We start from the raw sequence: 15,629 nt of genomic DNA on the forward strand, positions 1-15,629 counted from the left end.
GAACAGACACGCTTAATAAAGCCTCATCGACTTCACTCTATTCGTCTCACGGAGTCTTTGTGCGCTACACTGCCCTGGTGATGGAATGAAAATGGGACCCAGGTTTGTGCATAACATCCTTTCCTGAACATTGAAACTATATTTCAGACACTTGTCAACTTCTGCAAAGTATCAACCAAAGCCTCACTAATTTCTGCCTTTAATTCCTTGAAGATTCCAGGATATATTCTCTTCCACCCAGGGGCTTTATGGATATTTAATTCTTCCAGTTTCTGTGGAACATTTTTAAAAAACTAATGTTTATATATGCTATGGCTCACTGAGCCCCATTCACTCTGACTGGAATTTGCCTACAGTACTCATTTGTGAAAATTGATGTGAAAAATCCATTCAGTATGTTTCCCATATCCTAATCATCTGTAATAGTTTTACCCAATTTATCTTTTAATGGACCCATCTGTTCCTTGACCTTCCCTCTGCTACCAACATTGTCATAAAACATTTTTAAGTGCCTCTGGCTGGACTCTGTGGTTTGTGTTTCTCTTTCACTTGTGCTTTCTAATACTCTTCCCTGAGGTACTTTTTGTATTAACCCTTCTCTTATTTATTTGATTCCTTGTAAAATAAATCTGTTTGACTGTTAGATTCAGTCTAACTTTTCAGACTAAACCATTAGGTTGTATATGTTTCTCTTTTTACATTAGACTCTCTCCCCCCCCCCCCCCCCCGCCCCCGGAATGGTTTTCAGTCGGCCCACATTTTCTCCTGTTTGATTTTTGCCCTTGTTTTTCAGTTCATTTTCTCCACGGCCCTTTCCCACCACCCAAACCTGCTCCTCCGGCCTCTCGGAGCAGCGCACAATCACTTGGTGGCTCATCAACCTCCAGCATCAAATGGAAAGCAGCTTTCACTCTAGTCGCTTGCCTCACGCTTTACCGGGAGGAAACCATCCCAAGCCGCCTCGGTGGGATTTTCCATTTGTATTTTCACCCCGCTCTTCGGGATCCGCCCATTGAACATCTGCTACTGAGGTTCATGTACGATTAGCGCATCTATGACCATTTGGACTCATTTCTAAAGGTCAGGCATCATAGGCCCAGTTCTGAAACAGGTTAAGTTGACAGTGTTGGAAGAGATAGCCAGCTGCAGAATAAAAGCCTTAAAATAATTTGGTTCTGGAGATTTTAGAAATTTTAATTTCATAGGCAGACTCCTGTTCACTGAGAACCAATGTAGCTCCTTCTACACATTGTTATTTGTTTTAGTTAATATGCTGCGATTTTTATGAATGCTTTGGAGGGGGGGTTCTCAGCTGAGTAGCACATAGTGTTGTAGGAAGCTGTGCTGGTCAGAAAGTTGTGGGATCCATGGGTCACCAGATTGGGAGCGACTCAACTGATCTGAGCTGAAGCAGGAGCGAGGGTATGGCAATTAGTCTCAGTACCGCCAGGCTTGGAGAGGAGGAAGATTTCAAGCTTCCCCCTGGTCACATTCTAAATATCCCCGGGCATGTGTTTGTGGACAAGGTAGGGACAGCTTCCAGCTTTCACATACACATTCACGGAGCTTCCAATGCTCACTTTCGAGGTGAATGCAAGATGAGTTGGCCACTTGAGCAAGATAGTAAGAGAGCTGCCGGCTCATTGCATCCCAGCAAGAGTCAGAAGCACCAGCAGCAGAGGGAGGGGAGCAGCTGGGAAGAAACAAATTAACTTGTTGCTGTCCGTTTTGTCACAGGGTGATTCTGGAGGACCGCTGTCATGCGTGGCAAATGGACATTACCAGGTGTATGGAATAGTGAGCTGGGGTGACCGCTGTGGAGTAAAAAATAAACCTGGTGTTTATGCCCGTGTCGTAACATTCGTCAACTGGATTCAAGAAATAATATACTAGCGGCTAATTTTTCAACAATTAAATTGAATACTCTTAAGTGTCATCTGCACTATTCTGTTGAAAGGACTTAAATAATTCTCAAGAAAAATGACTGCAGGTTTTGTTACCTAACCTGTTTCTTAGTTGTTTTAAAATGATGACTTCTCCCAAAAAGTAGCTTGTAATCATCCCATCCGCGTCGCCACTTTAAGGACACGGGGAGTCCACACCGCGTTAAAAAAGAACAAAGTTTTATTTGCACAAACAATATATACACTACCTGGTAGATCCCTAATGGGTTCCTTTCTCTCTGGTTGGTCCCTAACTGACAGACCTAATATGCATTGGTTAATTGAGATACCCCGCCCATAGCAGGGTAGCAGGGTACTCCACAAGGCGCACGGGAAGACAAGCATTCCCACCTTTAGGTCCCGTGCAGGATATTACAGAAAACATTGTTCATAAACGGAGAAGTGTGTCATTATCATCTCAGCTGGAAATTAGTGTTAATGATTCTAAAACCAAGATACTAAAAGTCTCAATTTTCATACGGCAAAGGATGAGGTGAAATAAACTATCACACTGATTAAAGAAAGGCTGAAAAATGTTGCACATTATATTTTTAATAAACTGAAGCACAATAATTGTCTTTTCATTTATTCTCCTAGTGTTACACCAAACAGAACTGAATTTCATATTTGCATTTATCATTACAACACTCGTAAACAATTTGCTGGAGGGGAGTCTATAACAAGAGTTCTAATTACTGTCCATAATGTTATTGCACCCTTTGGGTGGAATTGTCCCAGGAATTGTTAACATACGATTTCGGGCAGGGAAGGCGGTGTTTGATCCAGCCACGCCAATGCGGCTTTTCCCGCAGTATTGTGCAGCACATGTTTTGAAAATGGAGAGGCGTCAGGTTTCTCATTGTATCTCTGGTGGGCAGCCTCTGATTCGCCTGTCCCGTCGTGACGTCAGATCTTCAGTAATCCGGGCGCTATATTTAAAGGCCGCTCCTGCACAGGGCAGGCACTCTCCAAGGAACAGGAAGCCACTGGGAACGGATGGCTGCCCAGAAACATGCTGCCTCTAAATTTAGCTGCACCTCGCTTGAGCACATGCTAGACATGGTGGAGGCCCCCGCCAAGCCCTCCATCCCCGCTCTGGACAAAGACTACCAAGCAAGGAAACAAATCCAGCATGGCAAGCGATGACAGCAGTGGTCAGTGCCAACTCCTTTCAAAAGAAGACAGCCACCCAATGCCGAAAGAGGATGAATGATCTCCTCTGTTCCGCCAGTGTAACTCACTCGTCTCACCGCTCAGATCCATCAGACATCCACAGGGATCTCATTCAATGCTAGCTTACACACCTTCATCTCCCCATGTGGATCATCACCTCATCCCATCCATGGCTCCACTCACCACCCACACATGCCACGTATCCTTATCATCTTGTCTGGCAGGCATCCATCTGTCTTCATGCAGGGTAAGGTAGCTTACAGCAAAAGGAAGGGGTCCAAACTGATGGAGGAGTGTCCGACACCCAGGTCCCCACAGTAATTGAAAGCAGAGCAATCCCGCTGACTGGCAAGGATGTGGACTGTTCCTATACTGGTGGTGAGATCAGCGGCACTCAGTGAGGATCCTCCGCTGCAACATTCATCAGGCAACCATACTGTGAGTTATGGCTCCTTTTTCTCAGACGTTTGCGATGCACTAATGAACTCGCTTTCTTTCGCAGGCACATCTTGGAAACAGCCAAGGGGGCGACATGCCAGGTCCTGGTATCCAGCCCTGAGAACAGCAGAGACAAAGAATCCACAGACCCCAACACTGTTGACCTGTCACAGCACTCACCGAAACCCTCCACCAGCAGAGACACACATCTCGGGGAACCGAGTTCCAGAGTAGCCTCGGGGTCACAATCTGATAAGCACATCACACTGACTGATCCACAGGGAAAATCAAGAAGGGATGCCTGCTGTACTCAGATTGCAAAGCACAATGGGGGAGTCCATCTGCCTTTAGACTGAGGTGGTAATGTCAACGTGCCAATGCACCAAGGTCAACACTGGTAGGTTGGTGACTGCTGCAGAGGCCTTTACTGCACCTATTGCTACAATAATTATGCAAGGAACTTCAAAGCAAGGATAATCATGATTGGTATGCTGCACATAAATTTACCTTAAGTGGAGGACATGTTATGCAGGAATATTTCAAATCTCTTGATCCGTCAACAATCCAGTTCGAATGGCACGAGGAGGCGCGTAACCACTGGAAGCAGATTGGTTACAATGGGTTGTCGTTGGCTGGTAAGTTCACCAGTTCATCGGGCAGCACGGTGGCGCAGCGATTAGCACTGATGGTGACTGCTACAGATCCAGGACATCAGTCCCACACTGCTGCAGGAGTTGTACTCCATCAGTGTCAATGTGAGAGGGGGCAGAGTATCTCAAGCTCACTGGAGTGCTCCACCAGATCTGCCAAGGCACCAGAACGGCATTTTCAGGATGTACTAATTCCTGAGAGTGCTCATGATTGCTGCTCTGCACTTAACCCTTTGCACACAGGCTTCCAAATCCAATGACTGCTGTGATGCTGCAGAACCATTGGGTGACTGGGCAAGCTTGAGATCCCCTTAGAATGGTGACCTTGGAGTACTGACTCAGGGCCGCACTCCGAATCCTTACTTTAATTAGACACTGACAAGCTACCCTCATGGTCTAAGCAAACCGCAAAGCCTTGGTATGCAGGTCAGGACAATGCCTACGCCTGAGATGAGAGCTCAAGATGAAGTTGAGAGGCCAAAGCAGTCACCACACAGCCATGTGGTGTGGGCAGTGGTGGGCTTTTTTAGTCAACCATCATCCAGACTAAACATTGGGCATCCATGTGGTGGCCAGGCAGACAGGCAATGACTTGACTAACAGTGGACCTGAGCAGACAATCACAGATTCTTCCATCACTCTCATGATACTGCAATAACCAACAGGGGACCATCAGGATGATGGGGTCTGTGATCCAGCACACTGGAGAGGTTGGGACTGTTCATGTTGAAGGGAAGAAGGCGAAGAGGTGGTGTTCAGAATCATGGGGTGGCTGGACAGAACAGAGAGGGAGGAACTAATAAAAGGATTGAGAATGAGAGCGCACAGGCTTAAAGTGATTTGCAAAAGAAGCAAATGTGATGTAAGAAAAATACATTTTCACACAGTGAGTGGTTCGAGTCTGGAATGCACTGCCTGGAAGGGTGTTGGAGGCAGATTCAATCGAGGCATTCAACAGGGCATTACATGATTACTTGAATAGAAACAATGTACTAAGCTACAAGGAAAAGGCAGGGGACTGACACTCAGTCAAAATTGGTTTGCATGGTAGAACAGTGGTCAGCACTGTTGCTTCACAGCGCCAGTGTCCCTGTTTCGATTCCCGGCTTGGGTCACTGTCTGTGCGGAGTCTGCACATTCTCCCTGTGCTTGCGTGGGTTTCCTCCGGGCTGTCCGGTTCCCTCCCACAAGTCCCAAAAGACGTGCTTGTTAGGTGAATTGGACATTTTGAATTCTCCCTCAGTGTACCCGAACAGGCACCGGAGTGTGGCGACTAGGGGATTTTCACAGTAACTTCATTGCAATGTAAGCCTACTTGTGACACTAATAATGATTATTATTAATGGTCATTTGGCGAACTGGTGCAGACACGATAGGCTGAATGGCATCCTTTGGCACTGTAACAATTCTGTGATTCTGTAGTTTCACTCTCCATAAAATTATTAGAAAGTGCATTATAATTCATGCTCTTTAACCCCCTTGTTTGTTGTCTGTGGAAACTCTTCAATTTGATTGGCTGATCAGTACCTGATGACTTCACTGTTGCTGGACAGCACAGATCCCCTACAGATTGTCCCAAATTGAAAGTCACATTGTAATAGAGGAAATTGATGTGCCAGAGCTTATTAAATCCTGGTGGACAATTTTTTTCAGGGTCTGCAGTATAGGCGATCCCTTTGCCACTGCCCTAAAATCTGGGCAATGGTGGTTTTCTTTAATTATATTAGAAACTACTTCTCACTTAAATAAAATAAGCTGCTTTTGCAAAGCAGTGTAAATAAAATGCATACTTTGGGCTGAAACACTTTCAAAAGGTTTCAGGGTAATATCGTTTTCCTCTGTCTGATTATTATGACTCGCTCATTCATTATCAGTAGTATAAGCATTCCAGCAAATGCACTTGTCTCTGGTCATCTTTTCTGGTACCAATGTTTTGATCATTCATTCTGGATAACCACAATGCTTTTAAACCCTTTCATGTAATGTTTCTGTTGCACTACTTCCTGAGAATCAGATGTGACAAGTCAGCTCCTGCACAAAAGAGATTATTCATGCTTAACTGGGTGTCAAAGGATGATACGAATGAAGGTTGAGATACTGACTGTATGTATTGCTTTGTTAGAGACTTCAAGACTTCAACTACTGAGACTAAAGTGTCTTTCAACAGTGCCATGAAAAGTTCTTCAGTTTTTTCAGCTGTGAACTCAGAGGGCAACCAAACCGCCGCTTACAATTACTAAACTCAAAAGCAACCTGAATTAATAGCAGCCGTTATTATCAAATTGTTAAACAAAGCTTTCAGCTTGTTAGGATTGCAACCAATTTGCCACCTACTCTTGTAGGATAGTTACTTTACTGGAAATTATAAGTGAATAATAACTGCACTCATTTATCAACTGTTGCCTCTTAGCAATGGGCTACAACAGAATGTTCTGCCATAACTATTAGTGCCTAGAATAACCCTCCCAGATGCATCTGATCTTCCAAGGTAAGTATGATTTGAGACAGTAATTATGTTATGGCTGGGTCCCTGATACAGGGAACAACATGAAACACAAAGGCAGCATTACAAGCGTTGACATAAATGGTGGTCTTACTGGACAATCTTCACAAGGCAACTCTGAGAAAGCAGGTACAGGTGATGATGGTGTCACTCCAAAGCTGCTGCCCAGGAAGTCAATTAATTAGACTCTAAGGGTGGGATTCTCCGTGGTGGGACCTGTTGCAGGTGAGAATGGAAAATTTGGCATTGCAATCAAAGGTCCATTCACTTTCGGTGGCACCGGAAAATCCCAGCCTCGAATAAGACCGGAATATTTCAGCCTAAGAAAGAGCTCCTGGAGAAGCAGATGAACTGGTAAACGTTTTAATAAATTTAGATTACCCAATTAATTTTTTCCAATTGAGGGGTAATTTAGCGTGGCCAATCCACCTAGCCTGCACATCTTTCGGTTGTGGGGGTGAAACCCACACAAACACGGGGAGAGTATGCAAACTCCACACGGACAGTGACCCAGAGCTGGATCGAACCTGGGATCAGTGCTAACCGCTGCGCCACCGTGCTGCCCGATGAACTGGTGAACTTACCAGCCAACGACAACCCATTGTAACCAATCTGCTTCCAGTGGTTACGCACCTCCTCGTGCCATTCAAACTGGATTGTTGACGGATCAAGAGAGTTGAAATATTCCTGCATAACATGTCCTCCACTTAAGGTAAATTTATGTGCAGCATACCAATCATGATTATCCTTGCTTTGAAGTTCCTTGCATAATTATTGTAGCAATAGGTGCAGTAAATATTAAATGCCAGTGCTGCCTTTAATTAAGATCAAACAAACTGTCATACTTGTAGAAATTATTAATCAAGCATTATGGGAATGAAGCACACATTTCATTTGGAGGGTAGAAGCTCAATTCCTGTCTTGCCCTGCTCTGTCAGGAGCTGCATGGACACAGCTCCACATGCTTTTTAAGTCAATGCTTGCAAACCTAGTCCCCTTCCTGTTTATAGACTGCTGAGAGTCCTAAGCTTCACACAGTGCCTACAGTAGTTGCTCAAATGCTTAGATATTAAAGGATCTTACTGTTTAAATCTGGTCAATGACACTTCTAAAACAGTTTTATGTGTTTCATCCTGTTTGGAAGCAATCCACACCTGTCTGGGGTGATTCTTATTATCTCTTTGCCTGTTTCATGGATTGTCAACATCATGCAAGATTAAATATCATCTGCTTGTGGATTAAGTCTACTGTGTCAGTTTCTTTTATGTTTCAATTTTTAGTACTCACGCAGTCAGGCGGGCTGCAATAATGAAGGCTGTTTGCCTAGGCATAGATCTTTAAAATAGTCTATCAGATAGTAACTGCTCTATATCCTGGTCTGCCTATCACTTTTGCTGCTGCCCTTTCACATGTGACCACTTGTGCTTTGCTATTCTTCCCCTACCTTGCCACCTTCTACTGGGTCAATGAGGCGTTCATCAAATAAGACCTGCAGTCAGAATCTGTTATATTTCAGTAGATGTCTCATCTCTTGAACCCTCTTTCTGCGTTCCACATGCTACGAGGAAAATTGTTTTTCGCTTCCCAGAAAACGATTTGATACACGATAAAAGAAAATGCTGAGCGGCTCAGTTTCTGTGGATGGAAAAAGAGTTAACGTTTTGGGTCAATAATGACCCCTTCATCAGATGCATTCTTCCATGCTCTTCCTACACCTAGTGGTGGGCCAATGCAGGTTTTTGTCTGTTTCTATAGCTAGTAATTCCCAGAACAGGTCGCTAGTCTGTCGCCAGAGGCTTACAGCTTGTCAAGTCTCTCCTACTCTTACCCCCAACCATTGGTATGTTTAGAAGGATTGACTCACTCAACCTGTTTGATCGCGTTGTGAATGCACCTTCCTTGGCAGTCAAGTCCTGGGGTGGGCCTCAAACCCAAAGCTTCTGGCTTAGGGACAGGGTCTCTACCCACTGCACCACAGGACCACCTTCCGTCAGGTCTGCATTTTGCATCAGCGCCAATCTGGTATAAGCCTAATTTTTGTGGGACAGAACACAGTTGCATGCAATCTCCCTCAGAGAAACTATGCTAGTAGCATTTCAATTAGATTCCTTTCTGTATCAAAGACTTCATTTAATGGTTGAACTTCAGAAACTTGCTGCAACAGCTACTATTTGGAGAAGGCAGTCAAATCAGCAAAGCTCGTATCATAGTTGTCCAATAAGATTGATTTGAATTTCTGGTGTAAATCCTATTCCTCTAATGTATTCATCCATTTGGCAACTGTATTTTACCATGTTTTGTAATTTAAGTAGATAAGACAGTCTCTACTCTGTCCTGGGACTCCGCTGTGGGAGCCTCCATCCCATGATGCCATCAGATCGTCAATCTTTGAAATATTGACCGAATGTAAACCCAGTGTCGTGGACAACAGCTTGGCAGAATAACTGGAAACAATTGTCAAGAGAGTTAGGCAGGGTGCTGGCTCATTACCTGCTTGAGTTCAGCACCTCCTGGAACCTTCATATTGCCCTGTGCTTTGTTACTTTTTATCATAGTGGCACTTTCCTATTGGACAATCTGTAAGAATTATTTGCACAGTATCTCACTGTTTTTATGGACAACTATATTAGCTATTCTCAAGCTGTGCAGTGTTCATGATTTTGGGTCTTTGTTGTGCATCAGGTAGGCTTTTCTTTTTGATTCAATGACAGATGTCAGGTGTGATTCAGCCAAAAGATTTCGATGTCCTGTTTCGGGCGTGTTTGGCAGGGTATTTCTCGGTGGCTGCACTACCATAATTGACCTCACTATTCAACGGCACTTTGCCGTTATTTGGGCCTTGGGGTGTTTCTCCCCATTGAGGCCACACTTAGGCACTTTTCCTGCTCCTCGCTGATCGGGGCGCCATTTTGAACAGCAGCCCCAATATCTACACCCCCCCTGTCTTTCAGGTCCCCCCACCTCCATTTTCAGGAGACCCTCCCCTTAACCCTTCAATCTTTTTGTGTGCCCGCACACCCTCCCTCACCCCACTCCAGCCCTTTCAAGGGCAAATACCCACAGGCTCTGACACCTGGCAGTACCAACCTGGCACCTGGGCATTTTCGCATTGCCAGCCTGGCACCCTTTCAGTGCCCCATGGCACCCGGGCAGTGTCACCCAGGCACGCTTGAAGTGCCAGATTGGCACTGCCAGTTTGCCAGGTTAGCAGTGCCAAGTTGCCTGGGTGCCGGGGGAGTGCCCTACGCTGCCCTGTCCCCAAACACCTGGGGTTTTTAATGGCCTGCAAGACCTCCAGAAGTACCATCACGCCTGATCCACGTTTGTGGAAGCCAATGCTAAACAGCATTTGGTTGAGTTCTCGCAGACATGGCCGTTGACTCCCAGTTGCTGGGTGCATACGACAACTTGGTATTTAAATGAGCCATTAGCTGGATCACACCCAGGGAGAGTAGATCGTGCCAGGTGGAGCGTGTCGAGTGACTTTCAATTGGCCGGCGCAGAGCCCGATTTGGGGCTCTCAGGGGATTCACCTGTTACGCCCGGCTCTGTATAACGCGTTAGCTGAATCGCGCCTGTCATCTCTGCTGAGTGGCTCTCCAACCAGTCTTTGTTGTGGGTTCCATCTTTTCCAAATGTTGCTGTTGTGTCATAACTCTTACAGATTGTCTAATCGGAAAATGCAGGAAATCATTCCGTCCTTTGTATCCGTGATCTTTGAAAGAGCTATCCTCGTCCCTCTCACCTACTCTTTTCCCACCGTGCTTCCTATTTCTCCCTTTTCAAGCCTGTATCAATTCAATCCCCTTCTGAAATTTACTCTTGAAGCTGCTTCCCCCAGGTTGTGTATTTCGAATCATAAGCAAAGACTTTACTCTAGAATCCTCACTCACTGGGACAAGGTCGACAAATCAAAGTGTGCCCCTGTAATGTACTGTCTAACAATCTCTATGGACAAGATGTGTCATTGTTGGGAAAGTGAAAATTGCCAGTGGTCATGCTTTATTTTCCTTTTTTTCACAAACAAGAATGTTGATTTAAACTAAGAGCTAGGAAATTAAACCAGGGTTTAATTGACCAGGGTTGGTAAGGCAGTAAGTGAATTAATAATTAAGAGTGTTAAGGTGGAGCAACTTTACCTAAGGGCAGATTTCACCAGTGTGCAAGGGACTTTGGCAAGGGAGGGAATTCAAAAAGGTGGAGATATGAAGTGCTGCTTGACAGAGTAACACAAATACAAACAAATAAGGCTAAATTAGGACTGTGGGTGAAACTAGAGTAAAAACCTCATATAACTAAAGTTAACAAATTAAAGAAGGTTATCACCTGCATTAAAATCTATGGCTGGATTTGGTAGAGGGGCCAGTGGGACCCGGGGCCACATTGTTTCAGCAGCAGCCAATTAATTGTCTCCTGCCAGGATAGCCCCAAAAGCTGTCAGCTAATCAGAGAGCCAGGAGCTCAGCAGCGCCACCAGGACCAGTGGCCACTGCTGGGACTGCACATAGAGGAAGAGCACACATTGATGGACATTCACCCTCATTTTTTAAATTTTCTTTTTTAAACGTATTTTATTACAAACTTGTATCAAAGCAGGTTGCAGCAAGTAAACACCCCGGGAAACATACTTCCCAACAATCAACTATACAGTCTGTACAGATTCCCCCCCCACCCCCGTGATGAATAACTCCTCAAACACAGTCACCGGTCACAAACATCCCCCACCTTTTCTCAAACTCCCCCGCTGAGCCCCTTAACTCATACTTTATCTTCTCTAACCGCAGGAAGTCATACAGGTCACCCAACCAAGCTGCTACCCCCGGTGGCGATGCCGACCGCCACTCCAGCAAAATTCGTCGCCGTGCAATCAGAGAGGCGAAGGCCACGACTTCGGCCTTCCTCCTCTCCATGAGCTCCGGCTTCTCTGAAATCCCAAATATTGCCACCTAAGGGTGCGAGTCCACCTCCTCCTCCATTATCCTGGCTAAGACCGCGAACACTCCCACCCAGAATCTTCCCAATTTTTCGCAACCCCAAAACATGTGCACGTGATTCGCTGGCCCCCGCCCACACCTCTCATACTCATCTGCTACCCCCTGAAAGAACCCACTCATTCTCGCCCAAGTCATATGCACCCTGTGCACCATCTTAAACTGTATCAGGCTCATCTTTGCACGAGGAGGTCCCGTTTACCCTTCACAATGCCTCCTCCATACTCCCCAATTGATCTCCATTCCCAACTCCGCTTCCCATTTCTCCATGATCTTCACCACCCGCTCGCCTCCCTGCTCCCCCAGCCATTTATATATATCCCCAATTCTTCCCTCCCATTCCACATCCGGAAGCAGCAGTCGGGCATTCACCTTCATGATCAGGTGACTGGGATCTCGAGATTGCCAGGGCCCAGTGAAGGTTGAGGGATGGTGAGGTATGTGGTGGTCCTGAGGGCAGGCAGTGCCATTGCCATGGGATGCCCCCTCTATGGGTCAAAAGGTGTCAGAATAGAAGGCCCCCCTCCCAGAGCATATTGGCTCACTGCCAGGGTTTACCTGGCTCCTCATGTGGTAGAGTCTCCACCGCCCCCCCCCCCCCCCCCCCCCCGGCGCTGGTAAGATGTAAACAGAGGTAGGAAGAGGCCCTTGATGAGCCACTTAAGTGGCTTAATTGGTCACTAAATAACAAGGCCATCCACCACCTTCCCTGCTGGATGGCATATCAATGGGAAGATGATCCACCTGGCTCACCCCACCTCCCGCATCCAAACAAGCTCTAAATGCCGTACAACGCTGGACTATAGACCATTGAGTGATATTTCGAGACTTGAATACCAATTAGTTAAATAAAAAATACAATAGAAATGGCAGAGCAGGTGATGTGTTGCACGTATCGCACATGAGAGCTGGTGGACACCAGAGTGATCAACAATAACCACATCTGCAGTAAGTGTCTGCACTCGAGAACAATCAGCTCAGCATTGGTGAACTGGAGGCTGAGCTTCAGACTTTGTGATGTATCAGGGAGTAAGAAAGTTACCTCAACGCCTTGTCCCAAGAGACAGTCACACCTCTTAGGTTCAGTATTTCAAATTTGGTCGTCTGTTGTTGGAGACAAGAAAGTATGTTTACAATGAGGCAGATTTAGGGATACAAAATGTAGGATTGTAGAAGCCTCAGGGATATGGTCATCTCTTCAGGACAAGAGTGGAATTTGGGGTGGAAGGAGTAAGATCCAGTTGCCATGGTACATGTAGGTGCCAATGATATAAGTAGGACTAGAAAGGAGTTCTGTTGAGTGAGTATGAACAGTTACAAGCTAAATTAAAAAGCAGAAACATTAAGGTAATAATCTCGGGATTACTAACTGAGCCACAAGCAAATTGGTATCAAGTCAATAAGATCAGAGAGTTGAATGCGTGTCTCAAAGATCGCTGTGGGAGAAATGGGTTTAGCTTCATGGTGAACAGTCAATAATACTGGTGAAAGAGGAAGCTACACATCAGGTTAGTCTTCATTTGAACTGCACTGGAACCAGTGTTTCTGGTGAGTTAACTAACTAGAGCCTGAGAAAAAGCTTTAATTTAAATGGTGAGGTGGGGAGAAGTGCACCTGAAGGAAAATTCAGAAGATCAAAGTGAAAGGAGAAGGCAATAGTGCAGGCCAATGATATGAGTAATAATACCTACCATCACAGCTTCCGAAGTCAGACTGGCCTTCTTGAAAGTGAACCCTGGGGAAGCGACGGGCCCTGAAGGAGTCCCTGGTCGTGCACTCAGATCCTGCGCGGACCAACTGGCGGGTGTGTTTGTGGACGTCTTCAACCTCTCCGCCCTCCATTCCGAAGTTACCACCTGCTTCAAGAAGACCGCCAGCGAAGGACCAGGCACTGTGCCTCAACAACTACTATCCAGTGGCCTTGACATCTATCATTATGAAGTGCTTCGAGAGGTTGGTCATGTGACATGTCAACTCCATACTCCCAGGATGCCTTGATCCACTGCAATTCGCATAGCACTACAACGGGTCCACAGCAGATTACATCTCCCTGGCCCTACGCTCATTCCTGGAGCACCTCGCCAAGAAGGTTTCCGAGGTCAGACTCCTATTCATTGACTACAGCTTTGCCTTCAACACCATAATCCCAGCCAAGCTCAGATCAATACTCCAAAACCTACGACTTGGCTCCTCCCTCTGCAACTGGATCGTCGACTTCCTGACCCACACGCCACAATCAGTAAGGATAAACAACACCTCCTCCACGATAGTCTTCAATGCCGGGGCCCGGCAAGGCTGCGCATTTAGCCCCCTACTATACTCCCTATACACACACATAACTGTATGGCAAAATTTGGCTCCAACTCCATCTACAAGTTTGCTGATGATATGATCATAGTGGGTGGATCTCGAACAACGAAGAGTCAGAGTATAGGAGGGAGATAGAGAACCTAGTGATATGGTGTAATGACAACAATCTCTCCCTCAATGTCAGTGAAACTAAGGAGATGGTCATTGACTTCAGGAAGCGAAGTATCGTACACACCCCTGTCGGTATCAATGGTGCCAAGGTGGAGATGATTGTCAGCTTCAAATTCCTACGTGTGCACATCACCAACAATCTGTCCTGGTCCACCCACGTTGACGCTACAACCAAGAAAGCACAACAGCACTTATACTTCCTCAGGAAACTAAGAAACTTCGGAATGTCCACATTGACTCTTACCAATTTTTACAGATGCACCATAGAAAGCATACCTGGCTGCATCACAGCCTAGTATGGCAACTGCTCAGCCCAAGACCATAAGAAATTACAGCGAGCCGGGAACACAGCACAGTCCTTCACGCAAACCCATCTCCCATCCATTGACTCTGTCTATACCTCCTGCTGCCTTGGGAAAGCGGCCAGCATAATCAACGGCCCCTCCTCACCCAGGTTATTCTCTCTTCCAACTTCTTCCATCGGGCAGGGGATATAAAAGTCTGAGAACACACAGCAACAGCACAACAAATACAGCTTCTTCCCCGCTGTTTCCAGACTCCTGAATGACCCTCTTATGGTCTGAACTGATCTCTTCGCATGTCTTCTCTGCTGAGTAGTACTATACTCCATATGCTTCACCCGATGCCTGTGCCTATGTATTTACAATGTGTATTTATGCACGTCCTATGTTTTTTCATGTATGGAACAATCAGTCTGGGTTGTACGCAGAATAATACTGTTCACTGCACCTCGGTTCACATGACAATAAATCAAATTCAATTCAATAACCAAAGTGTCACAGGAAGGAGCACAGTGTAGCAAGATAAGAGTGTACCAGCAAATAGGGTCAGCATAGGGAAAATTGCAGAAAGATAAAATGATGGCACTTAAGCTAAATGTATGCAGCAAATGTAACAAGATAGATGAATTGATGGCATAATTATAAATAAATGGGAATGATTTGATTGCACAGCAGAGTCATTGCGTGGGATGTTCCACTACCATCAACCCCCTCCCCCCCCCCCCCCCCCCCCGAACCTCCCCCCCACCCCCGCACCCTCCCGCACTCCCTGGTTTCCGGCGGCTCACCATTAGCCCCCAGTGAGATCTCCCGGCCCTGCTAATGTCCATGCCATTTTGCGTTGCTCACCCATTCTGCTAAAGGGGAACACGCTGCCGCAGGGGTCATCTTCCAAAGGACAGGAGGAACTTGCTGGCGGGAAGGGCTGGAAAATCCTGCCCATGGTTGCAAGGTGACCAAGACGAGGAACTGAATATTCAGTGTTACTTGATATTTTGGAAGGATGGGCAGAAATATAAGGAATGTAGGGTAGTGCTGATAATAAAAGATGGGATTGCAGAAGTGAGAGGTGAAGTTATCTTGGAAAGTAAAGCTAGAATCAGTTCATGTGAGAGAAGTAAGATCAAGAGAAAGAAGTCACTGATGGG

At 45.9% G+C, this 15,629-nt stretch overlaps 1 protein-coding gene across 1 annotated transcript in view; it reads left to right on the forward strand.

The window, feature by feature from the left end:
- Nucleotides 1–2,516, forward strand: part of habp2 (hyaluronan binding protein 2) — a 171,722-nt gene extending 169,206 nt beyond the window's left edge. The window contains exon 27 of the mRNA XM_072477631.1: nucleotides 1,738–2,516. Within this exon, the coding sequence (XP_072333732.1) occupies nucleotides 1,738–1,893 (156 nt within the window). The 3' untranslated portion in view covers nucleotides 1,894–2,516. The remainder of the gene's footprint in view (nucleotides 1–1,737) is intronic.
- Nucleotides 2,517–15,629: the final 13,113 nt, after the last annotated feature.

The sequence above is a fragment of the Scyliorhinus torazame genome, chromosome 16, assembly GCF_047496885.1.
Source record: "Scyliorhinus torazame isolate Kashiwa2021f chromosome 16, sScyTor2.1, whole genome shotgun sequence".
Taxonomy (NCBI): domain Eukaryota; kingdom Metazoa; phylum Chordata; class Chondrichthyes; order Carcharhiniformes; family Scyliorhinidae; genus Scyliorhinus; species Scyliorhinus torazame.